The following is a 26550-nucleotide window of genomic DNA, read 5'->3' as shown; positions in this document are numbered from 1 at the left end:
AAGGGTCCAGACCCGACATGTCAGCTTTCCTGCTCCTCTGATGCTGCTTGGCCTGTTGTGTTCATCCAGCTCTACACTTTGTTATCTCAGGTTCTCCAGCATCGGCAGTTCCCACTATCTCTGAATCAGTAGGATTAAACAAATCTTTTACTAAGTGACTAGTGGGGTACCAGAGGGACCAATGCTTGGACTCCATTCACAATATATATGAACGAATAAGATGAGGGAACTAAATTTCATATCTCCAAGTTTGCAAACTCAAACTTGTCAATCTGAAAATCCAATGCAACTTGACTTGGCTGGGACAACATTCAGAACTGCTAGGATATCCCAAGCACCCAAAAAGGTAATAAATAAGCATGGGCACAGCTGAATTCCACTGAAACCCTGATCTATAGTAAAGATGAAAAAAAATTTAACTGCAATTCAATAGAATACCAGCACCACGTTATTGACCAGCACCACGTTATTGACCAGCACCACGTTAGGATATATCAGGCACTGATATACTAGGTGAAGAACAAAATACAGTTTAGAAAAACCTAAGGAAACACGATGCAGCGAGGATGCTTCCACCGGCAGGGGCTTCTAGAACGAGGGGTTCACAATCTCAGGTACGGATAGGCCGTTTAGTACTGAGATGAGGAAAAATATCTTAATTCAAAAGACAGTGAACCAGTGTAATTCTCTACGTCAGAAAGCTGTGGAGGCCAAGTCACTGAATATTTTGAAGGAAGAGATAGTTTTTTTTATTTTAAAGGCATATTAAATGGGGAGAAAGCAGGAATATGGCATTGAAATAGAGGATCAACCATGATCATATTGAATGGCAGAGCAGGCTTCAAGGGATTACACCAGCTCCTAGTTTAATTATATGAAAAAACAACTTCTGAAACGGAACTACAGAATACTTTCCTTAATCAACATAAGTTAAATACCTGTGTCAGCATTACTTTTTCTTTCTCATATTATTCTAGTGTCTAACGTGTGCACGGAAAAGAATTTCAATTTATTCAATAGATTAACAGTGAAATTAATCCTGATGAACACACCTATACTCTGTGCCTAATGTTTCAGCAGTGATAAATCCTTTCTATAAGCTTACCTAATGTGGATGAGGCTGTTTCCACCAAATTCAAGTCAATTTCTTCAGCCACAGATCTGGAATAATACATTACAATTAAACTTTTACATTTAACTCATCATTCTGCCACCTCAACATAGCAATCAGATTATTGCCTGGTTCTAATATAATTAATCAAGATTCCACAACATAGAGATTCTAGTGAACAGATTGCATCTGTTCCAATTGCACTGGCCTGAATGGTTTTCTAACAAAACACAAAACTTGAAACTTAAGTGACCAAGGTCACTCAATTTAATACAGTAGCAAACTGTATTGTTGGCATCAAACAATGAAGGAAAGTTCATTATTGATAGTTTGCTAGTTAAGAGGCTGTACAAAGCTTTTATATACATGTACTCCACGCTGGAAATGATTGATCAGTAAACAATTGTCATCAAGTATAGCACAACATGCAAAGTTAAGACAGCAATAAAATGCCAATCTATTTGAGATAATTACATTCTTTATCAATTAAAATTCAATTTCCACAAACACTTTTGACTCTGATTTTATTCGTTCTTTGCACCATGCACCATTCAAGGGAGGATAAGTAGATTGCTTATTTCTCAGCTTCCACCTAATCTTGTTCTTGAATCAGACATCCAGGAAGTGCATAGAAGGACACAAAATGCAACTTCAATCAAGTACTTCTATCTGACATTAGGGCTGGGATTGTAGACCTATTATTGGGACAGTAAGGAGCACCAACACACTGCTCTATCAAAAACATTTTTTTAAAAAATCCTCAAATACACTCAGGCTTATTAACTAACAACAATCTAAATGCATCTTATTCTCTCAGAAGTACAACTGTATCATCGGTTCCACGATAAACTAGAACACAAGAACATTTGGAAATTAACAATGTACTTAAAAATCTCCCTACAACAAAGGTACAAAGTGTTGGAAATCACAATGTCTTCTCCCACAGAACACTATGATATGGACACATTTTCTCAACACTGCACATATTGAATTCCCAAGCTCAATCATTCATTCTGTGATAAGCACAGTGAGAAAGAGAAACAGGAAAAGGGGAGCAGCAGGGAAGAGGTCAGGTGGGGGGAGCAGGCAGGAGAAGAGATAGAGCACAAGAACAACGAAAGGTTGGGGGCAGGGGAAAGTGGACGTGAGAGACATGAGGCGGGGGGCAGATTCGAGTGGGGGGTGTAGACAAGAGGGCGTGAGCAAGGGAGTGCAAGAGAGAAAGATTTAGTGTTGCCCAGGAGGATTTTGGAGCACTATAACTTTCAACAAAAAGGCAAATGAAAAAATATCTCTCTGCAAACAATCTGGTAAACTGAATATTTGCGATGCAAAATGTGAATCTGAATACTAAAACTGCTGTGTTTGTGCAGATCCTGAAATTTCAATGCAGCCACAAAGCAGTTCCAGGTACTGGAACCAAAAATTTACAGCAGCTCTAGACCAAAAAAGATTTTCATGAGTCTGATTGGATCTTTTCAAAAATCAGATGCATCAGGGGAAAATTAAGCCATTCTTCTTCTTTCTTCCATTTGCTTAGTTCAAGCAGCTAGGAATTAAGTCTCAAAGAGTAAATTTAAAACCTTCAATCATTATTGTAAAAGGACCTCCTGAAAATTAAGTGAGATGCCCCAAAAATACTGTTGTTTTCTTCCCTAACTTCAGCACAAATCATATGCATTAATATCCAGCACTTTTCCTACCCAACTTTATTGTACCTTGGGTTAAGTGCTTCAGAAACGGCACTGGTTTCTTCTTTTGTTTCTTCTTCCTTTGGCTTTTCCTCTGTAACTGTACTAGAAGAATCAGACGTCGGAACAATAGCTGGTGGTGAGGCAGGGGCAATAGATGTGGCACCTGAGGTTGGGCTAGGGTTAGAGTTGGAAGTTTGACTTGAAGGTGAAATTGAATCTGCAATTAAGCTTGGAACTGCAGTTGAAGCTGGAGCCGTAGCTGAAGTTGTAGTTGAGGTGGACGCAGCTGAAGCGGTACTCACTGAAGCAGGCACTGGAGCTGGCTGTGTTGTTGGTTGTGCAGGCACAGGAGCTGCTTTAGGCTGTTTTCAAAGAAGAAAAAGTTAAGCACTAATGTGGGGTGAGGTCAGCTGCACTGAATAATAGTAAAACAAACAAGACTGCTGAGTACCTCAGCACATCCAACCAAGTCAAAAACTTTATGCCAGTCTCAAACAATAATCACACATAGGCTTCTTTGAGTTGATACTGACAGCTCCTCTTCCTGTACTATGCAAGGACACCTTCCAGTAGATCCCAAAGATGATTATGGGTTAGTCCATCCCAAACTGTAGAAGGGTCAAAGCAAAGTTGTTTGTCTCTTTTTCAGGACAAGGATTGGTTTCAATCAAATAACATTTGTTTCATAACTGCCTCACTACAACTTCCACTTTGTTGCCAGAATGAACACTTTGCATACATAATGATAGTCACATGAAAAGGTCCTATCCCAGCAGTATAATTTTAAAGAGAGCAGCCTGTCTAAATATTGAAATATTGCAGAAAGCCTCATGCTGACTCCAAAACAGCACCAAAACGGTTTTGGAGCAATTAACCTGCCTTTTCAACAATAAAAGGAAAGAGGCCATAGATGGCAAGAAGGAATAAAAATCAACAGCAATTTATTGCCCTAAAAAAAAAGGAAGGAGGAAACAGACATGGAATGCTATTTTTGGATCGATTGCTACATTTCAGCACATAATTATGATAAGGGTTAAGGTAAATTCTGTTGTTTTAATTTTTTCTTTAGAAACCATTGTTGAGGCCATGGAAAAATCAGCAGCTATTTTTAGAACTTACAAACCTCTATTTGAGGCAACAAGTAACTAGTCACATTTTACAAATTATTGAATCTTGCAGTCTCAAAATTGAAGTTACTTACAAGAGGTACAGGCAACAAGAACAAAACACTGAAAATTGTCAACTAAAAGACTTCTGAAAACCTAAACATGGGCATATGGGGTTAAAAAAAAAATTCCATGTAAAAATTTTGTTTGCTCAAGTCCAGACAAAATGTACTTTAGTCAACTGGGGCTCTGAAGTACATGCTATTTTAGTTCTGGGTTTGAAGGCCTTTATTTTCAACAAAAAACAACAGATTGACATTTGGTGATTATCACAAATTAGGAGATTCCAACTCCCAAACACAGACGTGTGGTTTCTTTGAGATGCATTTAATATTATGTGAGATCAGTGCTCATGGCACAGCTCTCAACCTGCAGTTCGCAAAAAGAATTGACTTAAAAAAGACCCAAGACCCTCATTGTGGGAACTGGTAACTTAGTATGACACTTAGCCCAATGTAAAAGCCATTGAATTCAATTGCAACTTATTAATTATCAATTTAATTTGTACTAAATCCATAGCGAAATGTGAACTTAGTTGATCTGAATGGCTGCTTCCAAGAAATCAAGTGATACTAACACATGATGATCAGTTGGGGTGAATTTTTTTGGGAAGGTCAAGAGAGGTGGAATTGAAAGTCCCAATAAAATGAAGGTTTGAAGGCATTTTACAAAACAGAGATTTTTGCCAGCACACATGATAGAATAAAACCACAAAATAATGAGAGATTTTCTCCCAACTCCTCCTAACGAGCTTGCCCACTCATCTGTTGACTAACCAAATGCAACTAATTCTTCTTCTACGTGCTTTATTTCTTCCCTCAGTTTCATCACTCTGAGCAGTAACTTTGCAAAGACTGAAGGCCTGCTGTCAAGTGCATGCTAATACGGTTCTTAGTGAGTGTCACAAAGAATGCTTGAAGTGATTCCCAGCACAATCATAACATTCTTTAACACATTTTAAAAAGATGAAACACTGAGCATTTTCCACTGCAATATAGTAAAAGCAATCAGGAATAGGGAGTGACAGCTGCAGAGCATTTCCCAAACATGTTCCAGAGGAAATATCAGTAAAAGCTGCAGTCACCATCCACATGCCTAGACATAAAAGAACAGCTGCATAGCAGCATTCAGTTAACGGCTCACATCCTCCTGACTGTCCCTAAAAAAATCCATTCTTTTCCAAATGCAAGTAAAAAAGGGACATTAGTAAACCAGAGGGGTCTTTCCTGAGAATCAACAAGGGTTTCATGGTCATCACGGGACTCTTAATTCCAGATTTTTATTACCTGCAAATTCCACCCTCTGCCACAGCAGGATTTGAACCCAGGTCCTCAGAATATTATCAGAGTGCATGGATTGATGGTCTAGCAATAATACCACTAGGCCATCACCTCATCTATATATGGCTAGATTCTCTCCTGTTGGAGATTATCATTACCTGGCATTTTTGTGGCACAGATGTTATTTGAAAACCTGTCAGCCCAATTCTAGATATTGCAATGATCGCAGTGCATTTAGACATAGAATGCTTCAGTATCTGAGGAGTCACAATTATTAGCGAATATCCCTACTTCTGATCTTATGATGGAGGAAAGGTAATACACAAAGCAGCTAAAGATGAGTGGGTATGGGACACTATCTGAGGACGACCTACAGAGATGTCTCAGAGATGAAATGGCTGCCTCCAAGAACCACAACCATCTTGCTTTGTGCCAGATATACTAGAGATTTGACCCCTTAATTTTCATGGACTCCAGTTTTGCTCAGGCTCCTTGGTACCACAGTTGGTCAAATGCGGACTTGATGTCAAGGGCAGTTACATCTAAATTCCCGCCTCTTATTCCAGAGTTTATTTTCTGTTTCTCTTTTACCATCAAGAAAATGGATGTGATGTTCCCTACCCCTCCTTACCCAGGATTCTGACCAATCTTCCGAGGTCATTCTTGGCAGTTTCCACGCCTTTCAGGCCCTCCATATCACTTAGTTAAAACCAGCATTCACTCCCAGTCTCTCTCTCACCTTGGCTACCCATTTTTGTCATAATACTCCTCCATCAGTGCTGAGTACCTGTTGCATCTAAGGTGCTGTATTGCAGGAAAAAGTAGGAAAGAATATTGCCAGCTCTGCAAATATGTGCACAATGCCAAACAATCGACGGCTATCATTTCAAGTTTACCCACGAGGTGCAGAACCAAGGCACAATGCTTAACCCAGAACACAATTTCACTCTCACTGCAAAAATCCTAGTCCATGCCTTCATCATCTGAAACTTGACATCTTCTTTGCACTACCTGCAGGCTTTAGTGCTTCTATCATCCACAAGCAATTCATTCTGAATTGCATCATTCACATGCTCATGGACAAAGTTACAGGGAGCATTATTTTTAAAAAAACCCTTGAAGCTCCATCCTTGGAAATGTCTCTCTCCTTAATGATAGATTTTCAAACTGTTACATGTACTCTCAGCTTCTCGGTCATCATCCTGTGCCTGTTTCTTGCCAATAAGAACAGTTCCTTAAGAGCCCCACACACATTAGAATCCGTTCCCTCTGCCTTATCGCCTCACTCCCTACTTTTTGAAAATAGTTAATAGTTTTATCAGACTGTCCACCACCCAACTGAATAAGGAGATGGCTTTTGCAGGTGAGGAAATCTGTCAAAATGAAGTTACTAGTTCATCGCCACATTCACTTCCTCTAAAATAGAATGCAACTTACAAAATATAAGTCCACCATACCCTTAAAACACAAATGAGTCATGATTATACATGCTCCAGCATTCAGATCCTACCTCAGTCACTTACCTTGGTTACCATAACTACTACAAAGTTCTTCTCATCAATTTTGTAATCTTTAAGTTGTGTGTCATCATTGAGGATCTTTCCTGTAATAAACAAAGAAGTTAACTTGAATCTTTATGGATACACATTACAGAATCAAGGAACACAATTCTCCTTTTGAAAGGATAACTGTTAGATATAACTGCCCAACTATGAAGAGTCATATTCAAAGTATATGCCTACAAGTAGAGAGCTGAAGTCAAAAAGGATCAACAGTGCATAACTATACTGAGGTAGTCACACATTAACATGGTGATTATATTGGTGGATGTGCAATGGAGAGTGCTAAGTTTTTTGGCATTTTTGTTTTTGGAGAAATACAACCGTGGAGTGGCAGAAGCGGGTGGTGTGGTTAAGATTGAGGGGGAAAATACCAGGGTGTGGAAGAAGGAAGGGGTTCAGAGTGTGCAAATGTGAGGGATTGGTCTCAGGGTCCACAGTTTCTTCTTCCACACATAGACCCCCTCTCCATCTTTGCCTCCTACTCATGCGTCCTCACTCAGTCCTCTACCTCTTTCACCCAACCCCACAGCATTCCTCAGGAATGAATGGGTTCAGAAGCTTGCTCCACCAGTATCGACTGATGTCCTTCAAGAGGCTGGCACGTGCACAGGAAGGAGAAGGTCTTGTCTTTCCCCAACTTGGATCCTATTTCTCCTCTACACCCCCATACTTTGCAGTACCATGCCATCCCATGTCCGCAGCAAACTGACCACTTCCACTCTCAGTGCAGCACATTGGTCCAAGTGAAACTACTGAATTAGTCTCTGCTGGAAGAGCAGCAAATGCTAAGAGAAATGGCCTCCAATTAGATGAGCACCACCTTGTATTTCCTGTTCTTGGAACCACAATAGCAGGAAGTTAGGAATCATTTTCTTAAACATTATAGAAAAGCCCTGGGCAGCTAAGCCTGGAAAGCAATCCTATGCGTAACATCTTGAGAATGATATATTGGTCTTGCAGAGATCACAGGGCAAATTTACAAAAATGATACCTAAATTCCGTGGATTAAATTGGTAGAGTTTTAAAATCCTGTGCTGTATTTTATAACATTTAAATAATCAGAAGAAATTTGATTCAAGTTTTAAAGATGTTAAAGGGAACAGAGAGGGTAGGTAGAAAAAAAAAATATTTCCATTTGCTGGCAAGTCTAAAAATTAGAACCAGACCGTTCAGGAACAAAATCAGGAAACACTTCTACATGAGAAAGTCAGCAGAAATTTTGAACTTTTCAACAAAGAGTGATCAACTGTTAATTTTAAAACTGGGACTGGCAGACTTTTTAAATCTGAAATTAGAGGGATAGGCAAAGGGATACGAGGCAAATGCTGGTGTAGTGAATAGGTCACAGATCAGCCATAATCACATTGAATGGGAAGAGCAAGTTCTAGAGGCTAAATAGCCCATGCCTTTCTCCACAATCTTAACTTCACCTGAATGCGCCTTGCGGGTACCTGAAATGATAGAGTCTTTAAGCTTAAAATGTCTTGAGGAACTCCATAAGTTGCACCTTACCTGCATAGATTAGCTTTTGCCCAGCAGCTGGAAAAGCATCGCTTCCTTTTTCTGCTTCAATCTTTTCCTTCAACGCCTTTACCTGGAGGATAAAGGACAGAAGTCAGCGTGCTCCCAATATGCAAGGTATCGTAACTACAGAGTCACAGGATCTGTCTTCATGCTGTACAGACCTTCGGTCCAACTTGTCCGCGCAACCAGATATTAGTCTCGTCTCATCTGCCAGCATTTGGCCCATATCCCTCTAAACCCTTCCTATTCTTATACCCATCCAGATGCCTCTTAAATGTTGTAATTGTACCAGTCTCAACCACTTCCTCTAGCAGCTCATTCCATACACACACCACCCTCTGCATGAAAACGTTGCCCCTTGGGTCCCTTTTAAATCTTTCCCCTCTCACCTTAAACCCATGCCCTTTAGTTTTGGATTCCGCTACCCTGGGGAAAAGACCTTGACTATTCACCTTATCAATGCCCTTCACGATTTTATAAATCTTCTATAAGGTCACCCCTCAGCTTCTGACGCTCCAGGGAAAATAACCCCAGCTTCTTCAGCCTCTTCTTGTAGGTCAAATCCTCCAACCCCGGCAACATCTTTGTAAATCTTTCTGAACCCATTCAAGTTTCACAACATCCTTCCTATAGCAGGGAGATCAGAACTGCAAGCAGTATTCCAAATGTGGCCTAACCAATGTCATGTACAGCTGCAAAGTCAGCTCCCAACTCCTATACTCAATGCACTGACCAATAAAGGCCAAATGCCTTCTTCACTATCCTGTCCACCTGCGACTCTACTTGCGAGGAACTACGAACCTGCACTCCAAGGTCTCATGTTCAGCAACACTCCCCATTAAGAGTACAAGTCCTGCCCTGGTTTGCCTTTCCAAAATGCAGCACCTCACATTGATCTAAATTAAACTCCATCTGCCACCCCTCAACCTACCGGCCCATCTGGTCAAGTCTCATTATATTGAGGTAACCTTCTTCGCTGTCTACTACACCACCAATTTTAGCATCATCTGCAAACTTACTAATCAGACCTATGTTCACATCCAAATTATTTACATAAATGAAAAAAGCAGTGGACCCAGTACCGATCCTTGCGGCACACCACTGGTCACAGGCCTCTAGTCTGAAAATAAACCCTCCCACCACCACCCTCTGTCTTCTACCTTCCAGCCAGTTCTGTATTCAAGTAACTAGCTCTCCCTTTATTCTATGTGATCTGACCTTGCTAACCTGTCTACCTCGAATGCCGTATTGAAGTCCACACAGATCATGTCTACTGCTCTGCCCTCATCAATCCTCTTTGTTACTTCCTCAATAAACTCAATCAAGTTAGTCAGACACGATTTCCCACACACGAAGCCATGTTGACAATCCCTAATCAGTCCAAATACATGTAAACCCTGCCCCTCAGGATTCTCTCCAATAACATGCCCACCACTGCTGTCAGACTCACTGGTCTATAGTTCGCTGGCTTTTCCTTACCACCTTTCTGAAATAGTGGCACCACATAAGCCAACCTCCAGTCTTCTAGCACCTTACCTGTGGCTATCAATGATACAATTATCTCAGCAAGGGGCCCATCAATCTCTTCCCTAGCTTCCCACAAAGTTCTAGGGCAAATGTGATCAAGTCCCAGGGGCTTATCCACCTAGATGCATTTTAAGATGCCCAGTACCATCTCCTCTGTAATATGAGATAACAAGGTGTAGAGCTGGATGAACACAGCAGGCCAAGCAGCAGAGGAGCAGGAAAGCTGACGTTTCAGGCCTAGACCCTTCTTCAGAAAATCCTAAATAATATGGGCATTTTTCAAGATGTCACTATTTATTTCCCCAAGTTCTCAAGCTTCCATAGCCTTCTCCACAGTAAATACTGATGCAAAATACTCATTTAGTATTCCCCCCAATCTCCTGGTTCCACACAGACAGCTTTGCTGATTTTTAAGGGGCCCTATTCTAGTTACCCTTTTGTCCTTTATGTATTTGTAGAATCCCTTTGGATTCTCCTTAACCCTATTTGCCAAAGCTATCCTGATTTACCTCAAGTATACTTCTCCAGTTTTTATACTCTAAGGATTCACTCAATTCCTGCTGTCCATACCTGATATACACTTCCTTCTCTTTCTTGAACCAAAATCTCAATATTTCTAGTCATCCAGCATTTCCTACACCTACCACCCTTGCCCTACAAGGAACATACTGTCTCTGGACTCTCGTTATCTCATTTTTGAAGGCATCCCAGTTTCCAGCCGTCCTTTTACCTGTGAATATCCACACCCAATCAACTTTAGAACCATCTTGCCTAATACCGTCAAAATTGGCTTTCCTCCAATTTAGAACTTTAACATTTAGATCTGGCCTACCCTCTTCCATCACTATTTTGAATCATAATAGAATCATGACCACTGGCCCCAAAGTGCTCCCCCACTGACACCTCAGTCACTTTCCTGGCCTTATTTCCCAAGAGTAGGTCAGGTTTTGCTCTTTCACAGTGAAAATTTTCTTGTGCACTCTTAAATTCCTCTCCAAGCCCATAACACTATGGCAGTCCCAGTCAATGTTTGGAAAATTAAAAGCCCCTACTACTACCACCCTGTTATTCATACAGATAACTGAGATTTCCTTAAAAACTTGCTTGTCAATTCCCCAAAGACTATGGGGGAGTGGGCATGGTGGTGGTGGTTGTTTGGTACAATCCCAACAAGGTGATCATCGCTTTCTTATTTCTCAGTTCCAACCAAGTAACTTTCCAGGACGTACTCCCTGGAATATCCTCCCTCAATACAGCCATAATGTTATCCCTAATCAATTGAAACAATCCATTAAATATAAGATTCTGATTTACTCTTTGCAGCAAATGAGGAGGATGCTAGTCAGAATAGAAAGCAGAAAGAAAAGGGGAAGAGAACAAGATACCAAATGATAGGGGTGAAATCAGTGAATTGCAAGGGGAGACAGCAAAGGAAAAGGGCCAAGGGAGTAACACCACTAAAAAAAACTCCAAAATCCACATTCTAAACCAGCAATGGATGATGTAATCTTAAGTGCCTTCTTGAGCTTACAAGCTCTTGGTTCTCTAACTTTTATCATCTGCTCTGCTTCAAAGCCAGCTACACAAAGACCTCGTCATTATTGACAATCCAGTTTCACCAATGTGTTCCCTTCCCAGCTATTGCAATCAAAGTTGTTCTTCAAGTCAGCTTTTAGGGCATTTCTGAATCATTTCCATTGGCTGACTTGTGATCTCTGAATAGTCAAAAGCTGGACACAGGCAGCACACTTTGAAAGGAGAATAATGTTTGGTTTTCTGATGCAGTGGTCTGTGTTGAGTGAAAGTGTCAAGTGAAAATGGTTGCATGCTCGCTGGAAGATCCTTAAGTTTGTACAGTGGTCAATCCGGATTATGCATAGAATCTTACTTAGGCAACGCTGATGGTACCAACAGTTTTCTCATGTCACCTACGTTTTGCACACACACTTCAGAACCGTCGGGAGGCCAACAGACTCAAACATTTACTTCTGCACCTTATAATTCGTGAAGCCTCACTTGAGCAGCTTTCCAAAGTTGTAGTTTGTGCATAGGATCAAGTGCACAATCTCAGAGTCCATGATTGCTGACTGGGATATGAGATTACGAGTTGACACTTGATTTTTCAAAGTCTCGTGCCATCCTGGCATGTCCTTCTACCAGGGTTGATCCCCGACTCAGTAGTAATGGTGGGCAATATTCCAAGCCACAAGGTTTCAGACTGTATTAGAGTACAAATCTACAGTTCCTTCCTGATGGCTCATATTGCCTAATACATGCCAAACCACACTCACTGATGGAAATTAATGCCCCACTGCCCAGAATACATTCTGCACCCTTACCACCCTCACTGCGTCCTACATGTGGTGTTCAACATTAGGGTACAGTAGTAATCTGCAGGAGGTTTCCTTATCTGAAGTACAAAGGCAAATGTTGAGGATTCCCAGGGCAACTCCTGCAGAATGGGTAAGAGGGTCAATCCATGGCTTACAAAGGAAATTAGAAATAGTATCTAATCCAAGGAAGAAGCGTACAGATTGGCCAAAAAGAAAAGTCTCTGAGGATTGGGAGCAGTTTAGAATTCAAAGGACCAAGGGATTGATTAAGAAGGGGAAAATACAGTACAAAAGCAAGCTCGCACGGAACGTAAAGACTGACACTAAGAGTTTCTATAGGTACATGAAGAGAAAGAGATTAGCAAAGACAAATGTAGGTCCCGTACAGACATAAATGAGGGAATGTATAATAGGGGACAAAGAAATGGCTGAGCAACTAAATGCATACTTTGGTTCTGTCTTCACAAAGGAGGACACAAATCAGATACCAGAAATGTTGGAGAAGGTAAGATTTAGTGAGAGGGAGGAATTGAGGGAGATCAATATTAGTAGAAAAATGGTGCTGGGAAAATTGATAGGATTGAAGGCGGATAAATCCCCAGAGCCTGATAATGTACATCCCATGGTACTTAAGGAAGCGGCTCTAGAAATAGTGTATGCATTAGTGGTGATTGGAGGGTAGCTAATGTCACTCTGGTATTCAAAAAGGAGATAGAGAGAAAACAGGTAATTATAGACCAGTAAGCCTAACATCGGTAGTGGGGAAAATTCTCGAATCCATTATCAAGAACTTTATAGCAGAGCACTTGGAAAGCAGTGGCAGGATCAGACAGAGTCAGTATGAAGGTGAAATCATGCTCGGCAAATCTGTTGGAATTCTATGAAGATATAACAGGTAGAGTTGACAAGGGGGAGCCGGTTGATGTGGTACATTTGGACTTTCAGAAAACATTTGACAAAGTCTCACGTAAGAGATTAATGTGCAAGATTAAAGTGCATGGGATTGGGGGAAGTGTGTTGAGATGGACAGAAAACTGGTTGGCAGAAAGGAAACAAAAAGTGTAGGATTTAATGGGTCCTTTTCAATGTGGCATGCAGTAGGGATTGGTGCTGGGACCCCAGCTATTCACCATACATACATATTAATGATTTGGTTGGGGGAACAAAATGTAACATCTCCAAGTTTGCAGATGATACCGTTGGGTGCGAGGGTGAACTGTGACGAGGATGCAGAGATTTTTCAGCATGATGTGGACAGGTTGGGTGAGTGGGCAAATCAATGGCACATGCAGTATAATTTGGATAAGTGACTAACCTCACATTTTGGAAGCAATAACAAGGCGGCAGATTACTACCTGAACGGCTGTAAATTGGGAGGCAAGTGCGCAGCGGGACCTGGGTATCCTTGTGCACCAGTCGCTGAAGGTAAGTATTCAGGTGCAGCAGGCGGTAAAGAAGGCAAATAGGATGTTGGCCTTCATTGTGAGAGGTTTTGAGTACAGGTGGTGGGTTGTGTTGTTGCAGTTATACAGGGCTTTGGTGAGACCACACCTAGAATATTGTGTGCAGTTTTGGTTTCCTTTCCTAAGGAAGAATGCTCTTGCTCTCAAAGGAGTGAAGCGAAGGTTTACCAGGCTGATTCCAGGGATGACGGGTCTGACATACGAGGAGAGATTGACTAGGTTACGATTATTTTCGCTGGAGTTCAGGCGAATGAGGGTGGGTGGAAACTCAGAGACTGATAAAATTCTAACTGGACTAGACAGGGTAGATGCAGGAAAGATATTCCTGATGGCGGGTGTGTCCAGAGCCAGGGTTCATAGTCTGAGAATTCGGGGTAGACCATTTAGGACGGATACGAGGAGACATTTCTTCATCCAAAGAGTTGTGGAATTCATTACCTCAGGAAGCAGCTGATGCCAAAATATTGAATGTATTCAAGAGGCAGCTAGATATAGCACATGGGACAGATGGGATCAAAGGTTATGGGGAGGAAACAGGATTAGGTTATTAAGTTGGATGATCAACCATGATTATGATGAATGGTGGAGCAGGCTCGAAGGGTCAAATGGCCTCCTCCTGCTCCTATGTTTCTATGTAACTCCCATCTGACTGTGCATAATATGTAACATTATAGACAGAGGGAGAGAGAAAAGAAAGAAAGTGAAAGAAAAAGAGAAAATCAAAAGCTTAGGGACATGGCAGCTAAAAGCACATGTAATGATAGGGCAAACTGTACACATGATGACATTCAATAAAAAGAGTTGTCACTTGTGATACTTGCTGCAGAGAAATAGTTGCACTGGGATTGCCGTGTCAGCAGTTGATCAACAATTCAGTATTACACAGCATTCATTGCTCAAGGAGGCCAGGTGAAGAATTTTTGTTTCTATCTTTAGCTGTGTACAAATACACTCTAATTTTATATTCCTACAGATGGTTTCTAATTTATTCCTAACCGAGCCACTTACCCCCACACAATCGTAAATCATGTGTCAATATAGCAATATCTATTACTCATTGATACCTCATGAGAATTTACTATACAAAACAAAGTACAATGAGAAATCAATAACTTGCATCTATAAAGCATCTGTAACATTGAAAAACATCAAAAGTGCTTCAAAGGAGAAATGACAACAATGGCAGTGGGCATGAGTGAGGGAATTGTTTTCTTGGTTTGAAAGTGCTTTTAAAAAGCACTACCGAAAATAAAAAGTAAAAGAAATTTGGAGACAAGAATTCAAAAGTCAAGGTAAAATAACTGAAGGGTCTACCAATTTTGAAGGGGTCAGATCAAACTGCAAAGTAAATGCAAGGTCACACAGGAAGTGATTTTTGGGAGATATGCTAATTGCGACGTTGGGAGGGAAGTGCCAGCAAGGTAGGTTTCGGATGAAGTGCACATTCCAGCATTTGAATTTTATGGAGGCTGAACACAAAAGGCCAAGGTAAGCTCAAGATCTGGCACTGGAAAAGAGGCAGCAGTCATATATGAACGTATGAATTAGAAGGTGTAAGCCAGATCCACTATTCAATAATATCGTGGCTGATCCGATTGTAACCTCAAATCTGCATCCCTATAGATTCGTGTTAAGAAATGTTATCTACCTTTGCCTTAAAAATATTCAAGGGCTCTGCTTTCATAATCTGTTCAGGAAGAGACCCCTCAAAAAATAAAAATTCTCACATTTTAAATGGACAGCCCCTGAATTTTAGAACATTGGTCCTATTCTAGACACTCTGAGGAAACATCCTCTCTACATTTACCCTGTCAAGGTCCCTCAAGATCTTGCACGCGTCAAATCAACTCTTGCTCTTAACTCCAGAGGACACAAGTCGACATGTCCAACCTTTCCCTGTAAGGAAACACATTTCATCCTAGGTAATAGTCTAGTAAATTTTCTTCAAACTGTCCCCAACAAATTTAAACCCTTACTTAAATAAAGGTGAACAATCCATTACACGGTAGTCTAGATGAACAGGCTCATAAGCATTCTGTATGACAACCCATAACCTCTACTTTTGTATTCAATTCCCCACACCATAAAATTAAATTTGGGCAGATCCAACAGTATGGGGAGATTACATGTTACCTGCCCTTACCTTACGGCAGGGGAGAGAAATGCAAAAAAATGGCAAGTGTGCAAAGTCTGTCCTGGGGCAAAAATCAATGATTTCAGTGACTATATTGTTCGACTGAAGGAAATTTAGGTTTATTCAAGATAACATAAGACAGCAACAATATAAGCACTGGGATCGGAGATGCAAAAATGGAGCTAGATTCTGAGTATGTATGCAGACGTGATTCCCAAATGGTTGGTCACTGTGACCCTTTGGTTACAGCTAAGGCAAAGGGGTGCGTACATGCGTGCATGCATTGGGGGGCATAAAGTGGGCATCAGAGGGCTGCGTGTAGAGTGGGTACGTGTGTGCAGGGGTGGTGGGTTGGGTGCGCAAGAGCGTGCGAGTGACTGGGGGTGGGTGAGGGGGAAGGGGAGACAAGACTGGAAATCTATGAAAGGAGAGCTCTGAAAGCCACTGCTATCCGAGTTTCAGGCCCAAAGTGCATCAGCTCATGGCCTGGGGTACAACCCCCACTGTGGCAAGCGGTGATGCAGAAGTTGATTCAACATCTACAGATATCAATAAAGGACAATAGATAGATAAGGAAATTAACAGGGCTAAGGAAGGAATTTAAACAAGGTCTACAGCAAACACTGTCACTGGTCAATAAGCAATTTTGGAGTGGAATTAACCCACTGAAGTGATAAAGGAGATTGTCCTAGTTGAACACTAGTGAGGTTGATGAAGATGAAGGGATACAATGCTGTATTGCTATCACTGTCGAGAACATGTTACAGAAGCAAAATACTGGATATGCCAAAAATCAACACTCAAAACACAGAGGCACCTGTGAAAACTCTGCCCAAAAGACAACCAGAGAGAGGTCAACCCCATAAATACGATGCAAAGACCCAGTGAGGAGCCGCTCCTTCAATCACAGACTAGTATTCTCAAATGCTTGCTACTGATTAGATTCATAGTGAACCTCATCAGCACCAGGCAAAAGGTGAGCTGGAGCAAGAGGGCTACAAAGGCTGAGGAGGGCTTTTAGAGAGAAGAAAATGGTTCGAAACTTTGCAACAAATGAATACTCAACTAAATGGGAATAAGAAACGCGAGGTAATGAAGTCCCTGCAAATTAATGAAAATTATCCAATTCAAATTTTTATGGGGAAAAATGGAATGGATACGACTGTAATTAACTACGTCAGCTGCATATTAAACCATTTAATGAAAAATATACATTGGTGTTATCACATCTCAAAGCATCTTGCATACTATGAATTACTTAAGGTACAGTGGCTATAGGCAATCATGCAACAGTTTAGCTATGACCTTGCCAGTCTGTGAAAAGCAGGTTTAGGGTGACTGTCTTTTGTGCTTAGAAGTGTGCAAGTAATATATTGTTTTTAAGAAAGCATTTGTTGCTAACTCACATTTGTTGTTTTATGCAGATTTAAATACTGAGATGTCTAGCAAGTTAATGCTTTCCCTGTCCGTTATGGTTTTAAATTTAATGAAACAGTGAGAATTATTGTACGTATTGATTGATTGCTTCTAAGAGAATCTAAAACAGAGTCACAGCACGGAAACGATTTGGTGCAATTCGTCCATACTGACCAGGTTTCCCAAACTAAATTAGTCCCATTTGCCTGCATTTGGCCTTTATCTCTTTAAACCTTTCCTATTCATGTAGCTGAGATAACAAGGTGTAGAGCTGGATGAACATAGCAGGCCAAGTAGCGTCAGAGGAGCAGGAAGGCTGACGTTTCCGATCTGAAGGAGGGTCTAGGCCCGAAATGTCAGCCTTCCTGCTCCTCTGACGCTGCTTGGCCTGCTGTGTTCAACCAGCTCTATACCTTGTTGTCTCAGATTCTCCAGCATCTGCAGTTCCTACTATCTCTATTCATGTAGCTGTCCAGATGTCTTTTAAATGTTCTAACTGTATCTGCATCTATCACTTCCTCTGGCAGTTCATTCCACATACGAACCACCCTCTGAAAAAGTTGCTCATTAGGGCCCTTTTAAATCTTTTCCCTCTCACCTTAAACCTATGCCCCTTGTTCTGAACTCCCCAGTCCTAGGGAAAAGATCTTTGCTACTGACCTTATCTCATGATTTCATAAATTGCTGTAAGGTCACTCCTCAGCCTCCTACGTTCCAGAAAAAACATACCAGCCTATCCAGCCTCTCCTTTAACTGAAACCCTCTAGTCCCAGTACCATCCTTATCCTTGCAAATTTAATAACATCCTTCCTACAGTAGGGTGACCAGAACTGTACACAGTACTCTAAAAGAGACCTCATCAACATCCTATACAATCTCAACATGACATCCCAACTCCTATACTCAATGTTCTGACCAATGAAGGCAAGTGTACCAAACACCCTTTTCATCACTGTCTCCCCATGATGCCACTTCCAAGGATCCCCTAGGTCTTTGATTGACAACACTCGTCTGTGCCCTACCATTAGCTTTGTAAGTGCCGCCTTTGTCTGCCTCCCCAAAATACAACACCTCGCATTTATCTAAATTAAACTCTATCTCCCATTGGCCCGGCTGATAAAGTCCTGTTGTACTCTTGGATAACCTTCTTCATTGTCTACTATACCATCAATTTTGGTGTCATCCACAAACTTACCAATCATGCTTCCTATATCATCCAAATAGTCTTATAAATAAAAAAACAACAGCAGACCCATATACAACTTAAATCCATAAGCTATTCTTACCAACTAACTGCATCACCTTATGAAGGTGTTAGTGAGACAGTAAAACTAGCCCCTGAAGACCAAAAGATAGGATCTGCGGAAAAAAAAATAATTGTTTTCAATCCAGCTGGAAATCTAAAATCAGAACAATGTTGAAAAAACTCAGCAAGCCAAGCAGCATTTTTGGAGAGAAGCAGAGTTAGATAATGTTTCAGTCCAATGACCGTTCTATTTCTCCAGTTCTGATGAAATGTTAGAGTTTTTAAGCCAGCAAGATTTAGAGGGGATTTGGATGAGGAAGATGATCAAAGATGTCTTGTGACAGGGTGGTTTAAACAAAAATGCTCATGATACAAGAGTGCAATGAATACAATGAAAATAAATTTCATTCATTTTGCACACCTGCTTTCCCTTCTCAGCATTCCAAAAGGGACCACTCCCTCTGTAACACCCTTGTCAATTCCTCAGTCACCCTAACACTCCCTCCCTTCCTTATGACACCTTTGGTGTTCCTGTCTAAGTGCTGCAACTCCTTCCTCCCAACTGTCAAAGGCCCAAGCACTACTTCAGGTAAAGCATCGATTTACTTGTACTTCTTTCAATTTAGTATACTGTATTCAATGCTCACAATGTGGTCTCCTCTATAACAGGCAGACCAAACATAGACAATGTAACTACCTTGAGAAACACCTCAGTTTTGTCCATAAGCACAACTCCAAGGTTCTTGTTATTTGTCTATTTAGTTCTCAATGTTGTTAATATGCTGACTTTTCTGTCCAGGATCTGCTGTAGTATTCCCATAAGGCATAACACAAGCTTGAGGAACACCATGAGATAGTAAGAACTGCAGATGCTGGAGTCAGAGATAACACAGTGTGGAGCTGGAAGAACACAGCAGGCCAGGCAGCATCAGAGGAGCAGGAAAGTTGACATTTCGGGTCGGAACCCCAAGGATCTGCTGTGCTCCTCCAGCTCCACGCTGTGTTATCCTTAAGGAACACCATTTTAGCTTTTAAATTTGCACTTTGCAACATTCTGAATTCAACACCAAATTCAACAACTTTAGATCACAACCTCTATCTCCATTTTGTGGATGTTTTTATTCTCTTGCCCTTTTACCTCCCTGTTTTGCTGGTCTTCATCTGGTTTCTTTCTTTATCCTATCACATTTTGCACTCAGATGGTTTTTAATGCACCAACTCACTCCTCGTTTGGACACCACTGTTGAGAGACATCCCTCTCTACTCTTAAAATAAAACTTTTTAAAACTCTTAGAGAGTGTCTATTTTTCTTCTGTTCTGATGAAAGGCTAGTGGACTGAAATGTCAGCTCTGTTTCTCACCACAGACACTGCCTGATCTGTTCAAACTTTCCAGCACACGACATGTGACTTATAACAAATGTTGTCTTGTGCTGTGAAGAAGGCAAGCTGAACTTAAAGTTCAAGCAGAAGTATCTTTGGAATCTATCCCATAGCAGTGCCTGCTCTCCAGAAAACAGATAGCAAAGAATCAACTGGTCCTTTATCCAGCAAGTGTTTGTAGACACTCAAAGTTATTCATTTCCCAGCTCTGAAGTTATGACTCTTCACTCCAACAGTTTCATGGGAGCCACATAGTTTGAGCACTTAGCCAATGTCAGCACACCAACTGGACGGGAAAGGAATCCAATCAGTCTGGTCTTGTCTGTATCTGATGTTCACACTTGCACTTTTGACAAGAGTGACTCAACAGCTATTACAAGAAACCACATCTAATTCACTCCATTCACACTCCAAAGTTACTGAAGACAAAATGGACTACATTGCTGCTCTCCTAACCAAAAATATCTAACTTGAAATGCCTCCTCGATCAACATGAACACGCTGTAGATATGCACATCCGGCCACTTTCAAACTAAAATGAAAAAGGCACTGAACTCTTTATGCATGCTCCTTTAGTTAGTAACAGATTCAAAGGCTTCAGTGCTTTGTTTTATCTTAGGAAGGAAAGGTGAAGTGTCTCCATTTGAAATTTTCTAAAATCAAAAAGATCTCTGCAGAAAGACAAATGTGTAATATTCCCCACTTAAACTATTAATAAAGGTTAAATAATTTTTTTTAAAAAAACAGGGGATTCCATCTTCTAGCTATCCTAACAGAAATAGTGATAGAATCAGATTCCATAAACACAAAAACAGAAATAGCCATTGAGCCTGCTCTGCCTTTTAGGTCATGGCTAATCATGTACTCTGGGTGGAGAATTCTAGAGGGTCATCATCCTCAATGAAGAAATTCCGTCTCATCACAGAGAAGGAATTATGGCCCTAGTTCGAGAGTCACTGGCCAGAGAAGCATCCTATCTATATTCACCCAGTCAACCCCAGCTACTCATCTTCCCTCAGCTGAACCTCTTTCCTCTTTCTACCCAAGTCATTGATACCTACGTGGACCATAACGACTGGATTTTCCCCTGCCACTCCAAGTTTCTCTGCAAACTGGATGAGATATCCTGAATAGGGGTACCAGGCAAACAACATAGCCCTCAAGTCTCTCGATCCTGGTCAGTGAGAACCGTGTCTATACCCACAACTATACTACCCCCAATTACAACTACATGCATCTTTTCTCCTCACACTTGAATGGCTCCCTATTCTACAATGCTATGGTCGGTTTGCTCATCCTCCCTACAGCCCCCACTCTCATCCACACTGGGAGCAAGAATCTGAAATCTGTATAAGCTCAATGGCCAAGGCTCCTTCAGCACTGCCTCCTGGATCCCTCTAAACTGCCTCGTTTGGAGTCACATTCTCCTGATTCTGGCCACTTACCAAATTCGTGGTAGTTAATCCAAGGGGTTTAAATGCCTCCTGAAACACAGCAACCAGGTAACTCTCCCCTCCCTGATGTGTTGCAGCGTTTGAAGTTTCAGGGTCCAGCTCATCAACTCCACACCTTTTTCCATTTGACGACTAATTCTATCCCAAATAATCGTTTCTAGAAGCCTCCCTACCACCGAAGTTAAACTGACTGGTCTATAATTCCTGGGATTATCTTGCCAAACCTTCTTGAACAATGAACAAGACCATTACATTTGCAATTCTCCAGTTTATTAGCACCTCCTGAATTCAGGGAATGATTGAAAGATTATGACCAGAGTGCCACCACCTTTGCCCCTGCCCCCCAAACCCACCAATTTCAACACTCACTTCCTTCAAAATCATTGGATGCATTTCATTCAGCCTCAGTGCTTTGTCGACAATTTGTACAAGAATTCTTCCTTATTAAATTTTGAACACTTCCAGTGACAGAGTTTCCCCATTTGTCACCATGGCCTGAACAGCATCTACTCTTTTGTAAAGACTTTTGCAAAGTATTCATTTAACACCTTGTCCATGACCCCTGCCTCTGCATGTAAATATCCTTTTTGATCTCTAATTGGCCCTATACCTCCTAACCACTCATTATTTATGCTTATAAAAGATAGGAAGTCAGATGGGATGCAAATCTCAGAAGTGTAAAAATAAGACAACATTGAACATAGAACTGTACAGCACAGGAACAGACCCTTCAGCCCACAACATTGTGCCGGATTAAACTAATCCCTTCTGCCCGCCCTTGGTCCATAACCCACCATGCCTTGCATATTCACGTGCTTATCTAAAGCCCCTTAAACACCCCTATCGTACATGTCTCCACCACCACACTGGCAGCAGGTTCCAGATACCCAGCAATCTCAGTGTAAAAAAACTTCTCACATCTCCTTTGAACTTGCCCCCCTCACCTTAAATGCATGCTACGTAGTATTAGACATTGCAACTGTGGGAAAAAGATTCTAACAGTCAACCCTATCTATGCTTCTCATATTTTTATAGACCTTTATCAAGTCTCCCATCACCTTCTGCCGCTCCAGAGAAAGCAAACCTAGTTTTTCTTGTCTCTTCTTATAGCTCATACCTGCTAATCCAGGCAGCATCCTGGTAAACCTGTTCTGCACCACCTCCAAAGCCTCCACATCCTTCCTGTAATGTGGTGACCAGAACTGAACATAATACTCCAAGTGTGGTCTAACCAAAGACTTATAAAGCTGCAACAATGATATCCTGATTCTTGCACTCAATTCCCCAACCAATAAAGGCAAGCCATGCCATAAACCTCCTTCACCACCTTATCACTTGTGTGGCCACTTTTAGGGAGCTATACACTAGGACCCTAAGATCCCTTTGTACATCAATGCTGTTCAGGGTCCTGCTATTAACTGTATACTTTTCCTTAACATTTGATTTCTCAAGTGCAGCACCTCAACTTGCCCAGATTAAATTCCATCAGCCATTATTCCACCCATCCACTGATCTCACTGTATCCTTTGACAACCTTCAACACTATCCGCAACTCCACCAATTCTTGTGTCACTTGCAAACTCACTAACTCACCCACCTACATTTTCATCCAAGTCATTTATATATCACAAACAACAGACGTCCCTGTATGGATCCCTGCATAACACCTCCAGTCATGAATCTCCAGCCAGAAAAACACCCTTCCACCACTACCCTCTGCCTTTTATGGGCAAGCCAATTCTGAATCCAAGCAGCCAAGTCACGATGGATCCCATGCATCTTATTCTTCTGGATGAGCCTACCATGAGAGACCTTGTTAAAAGCCTTACTAAAATCCATGTAGGCAACATCCACTGCTCTATCCTCATCGATCACCTTTGTCACTCCTCAAAAGAAAAATCAAGTTAGTGAGACAAGATCTGCCCATAATTAGGCTATGCCTATCCAAATGTGCATAAATCCTACCCCTAAGAATTCTCTCCAACAGCTTCCCAACCACCAAAGTGAGACCTACCAGTTTATAGTTTCCTGGATTACCCCCATTTCCCTTCTTGAACAGAGGAGCAATATTAGCTATTCACCAATCCTCCGGGACCTCTCCAGTGGCTAGTGAGGATACAAAGATCTTTGTCAAGGCCCCAGCAACCTCCTCTCTTGCCTCTCTCAACAACCTGGTGTACATACCATTCGGCCCTGAGGACTTATCCACCTTAATGCTCTTCAAGAGACCCAACACCACTACTTTCTGGATTTCAAAATTCCCTAGCATATTACCTTGCTCTATGCTAATCTCATTATCCTCCAAGAGCTTCTCCTGGGCGAATATCAACACAAAGTACTCATTTAGGGTCTCACCCAGATCTTCTACCAGGAAGCACAAGTTCCCTCCTATCTTTCAGTGGACCAACCCCCTCTCTAGTTATCCTCGTTTTTAACGTATAGAATGCCTTGGGATTCTCTTTAACCCTACTTGCCAATGGTAATTTCATGAACCCTCCCTGCTCTCCTAACCCCTTGTTTGAGTTCTTGCCTGCTTTCTTTATGTTTCTCATGGGCCCTGTCCAATTTTACCTTCCTAAGCTTTACATTTGCTTTGTCCCCCCTTTTGACTAAATTCACAACCCCCTCATTATCCAAGGGTCTCTTACTTTGCCATCCTTGTCCTTCCTCCTGAACGCTGATCAGCATGTCTTTAAATAATTCCCACAGATGTGGACTTGCCTGATAACAGCTGCTCCCAATCAACTCTCCTTAGCTCCTGCCCAATACTGACATAAATTTGTTCTCCCCCAATTTAGCACCTGCCCACAAGGTCCTGACCTATCCTTATTCCTAGCTATCATAAAACTTAAGGACTTAAAACTTTAAGGACTCCATCCCATTCTCTCAGTTCCTCCGTCTCCGTCGCACATGTTCAGATGAGGCCAACTTCGACAAGGGAGCCTCCAAAATGTCCACCTTCTTCCTCAACCAAGGATTCCCCAGCTCCGTTGTCGACAGGGCCCTCAACCAGGTCCGACCCATCTCCTGCACTTCAGCCCTCACCCTCTCTCTTCCCTCCCGCAACAGAAATAGGGTTCCCCTTATCCTTACCTACCATCCCACCAGCATCCACATCCAGAAGATCATCAGACGCCATTTCCGCCACCTCCAGCATGATGCCACCACCAGACATATTTCCCTCCTCCCTCCACCCCCCCCTCCTCCCCCCGCCCCTTGTCCACCTTCCGCAGGGACCGTTCCCTCTGAGACACCCTGGTCCACACTTCCATCACCCCCAACACCTCCCCACAGCCCTATGGCACCTTCCCCTGTAACCGAAGGTGCAACATCTGCGCATTTACCTCCTCCCTCCCCAGAATCCAAGGGCCCAAACATACCTTCCAGGTGAAGCAACACTTCACCTGCACTTCCCAGAATCTAGTCTACTGCATTCGCTGCTCACAATGCGGTCTCCTCTACATTGGGGAAACGAAGCGTAGACTTGGCGACCGCTTCGCAGAACATCTACATTCTGCTCGCAAAAAAAGACTCTGAACTACCTGTTGCCTGCCCCTTCAATGCACCACCCTGCTCCCTGGCCAACATCTGTCTCCAGCTTGCTACAGTGTTCCAGTGAAGCCCAACGCAAGCTGGAGGAACAACACCTCATTTTCCGCTTGGGGACCCTACAGCCCTCCGGACTCAATATTGAGTTCAATAATTTTAGGGCCTAAACTCTCCCATGTCCCAGCCCCCCATCCCACATACCAGGCCTTGTTACCACATTGCCCGCCACTACATTCCCCCTGTTGTTAGCCATTAACAACTATTCACCCTCCCAGCCTGACCGTTAGCAACTCCTTTGTCTGTCCAACTGTCTTTCTCTCTCTTTGGGCCCTATCCTATCGTTTACTCCCTACCCCACCCACCTCCCTATTTCCTGCATATAAACTGACGTTTTCCCAGCCACCATCAGTTCTGAGGAAGGGTCACCGGACCCGAAATGTTAACACTGTATTCTCCTTCACAGATGCTGCCAGACCTGCTGAGCTTTTCCAGCAACTTTGTTTCTGTTGTTAAAACTTAAGGAGTTGTGATCACTGTTTCCAAAATACTTTCCCACTGAAAGATCACCACCTGGCCAGGCTCATTAGCCAATACAACGTCTAGTATGGCCCCTCCTCTAGTTGGACTATCCACATACTGTTTCAAGAAATCCTCTTGGATGCACCGATATTTTGCCCCATCCAAGCCTCTTGCTCTAAGTCAGTCCCAGTCAATATTGGGAAAGAAAGTCATCCACTGTAACAACCCTGTTGTTACTGCATCTTTCCAATAATCTGCCTACATATTTGTTCCTCAACATCTCAGTAGCTTTTTTTTTTGGGGGGGGTGCGGGGGGAGAGAAGCGGTATTATATAATCCTATCAGAGTAATTACACCCATCTTATTTCTGAGCTCTATCCATTTTGCCTCAGTGGATGAGCCCTCCAGCATGTCCTCAAGTGCAAATATGAAATTCTCCCCGATTAGTAATGCAGCTCTTCCACCTCTTTTACGTCCCTCACTATCTCATCTAAAACAGCAAAGCCCTGGAATATTAAGCAGCCAATCCTGTCCCTCTCTCATCTAAGTCTCTAACAGTCCCATGTACTGATCCAGTCCCAAAGCTTATCCACCTTACCCATAATACTCCTTGCAAAATAAATATACCTCAGTCCATCAGCCCCATCCCATCCATTTACCTGTCCTTCCTTTCAGACCTACTGGCCCTAACATCTAGGTTCCATTTAATTCCTCCCCTTGCTAACCTGCTGCTCTGGTTCCCAGCCCCCTGCCGTTCTAGTTTAAACCCTCCCAAGTAGCACTAGCAAACCTCCCTGCAAGGGAATTGGTTTCCCTCCAGTTTAGGTACAACCTGTACTTCTTGTAGAGGTCATCCTTGTCCCAGGAAAGGTCCCAACGATCCAAGAACCTGCCCCCACACCACCTCCTTAGCTACGCATTCATCTGTTCTATCTTTCTATTTCTTGCCTCACAAGCACCTGGCACTGGTAGTAATCCAGAGTTTACCACCCTCGAGGTCCTGCTTTTCAGCTCCTTGTACTCACTCGCAGGATCTCATCCCTCTTTCTACTTATGTCATTGGTACTAATATGACAACCACCTTTGGCTGCTCACCCACCCCCTTATGAATTTCATGCAACTGCTCAGAGACGTCATCGACCCTGGCACCAGGGAGGCAACACACCATCCTGGAGTCTCAAATACAACCA

General features: G+C 42.2%; 1 protein-coding gene across 2 annotated transcripts in view; it reads right to left on the bottom strand.

Moving 5' to 3' along the window:
- Positions 1-1044: 1044 nt before the first annotated feature.
- The window catches only part of LOC109927430 (UV excision repair protein RAD23 homolog B-like), a 37944-nt gene continuing 12438 nt past the window's right edge, over positions 1045-26550 (bottom strand). The window contains exons 2-5 of one of the 2 annotated variants that reach the window (XM_048614097.1): positions 8326-8407; positions 6775-6854; positions 2830-3167; positions 1055-1161 (exon numbers count right to left, since the gene is read on the bottom strand). In XM_048614097.1, coding sequence (XP_048470054.1) covers positions 1074-1161; positions 2830-3167; positions 6775-6854; positions 8326-8407 — 588 coding nt within the window. In that variant the 3' untranslated portion in view covers positions 1055-1073. Of the gene's footprint in view, positions 1162-2829; positions 3168-6774; positions 6855-8325; positions 8408-26550 lie in introns of both variants that reach the window. The other variant, XM_048614098.1, reaches the window with a different exon arrangement.

Source organism: Rhincodon typus, chromosome 29, assembly GCF_021869965.1.
Source record: "Rhincodon typus isolate 14 chromosome 29, sRhiTyp1.1, whole genome shotgun sequence".
NCBI classification, from domain to species: domain Eukaryota; kingdom Metazoa; phylum Chordata; class Chondrichthyes; order Orectolobiformes; family Rhincodontidae; genus Rhincodon; species Rhincodon typus.
The sequence above is the reverse complement of the archived record's forward strand: the minus strand, read 5'-3'. Positions and strand labels throughout refer to the sequence as shown.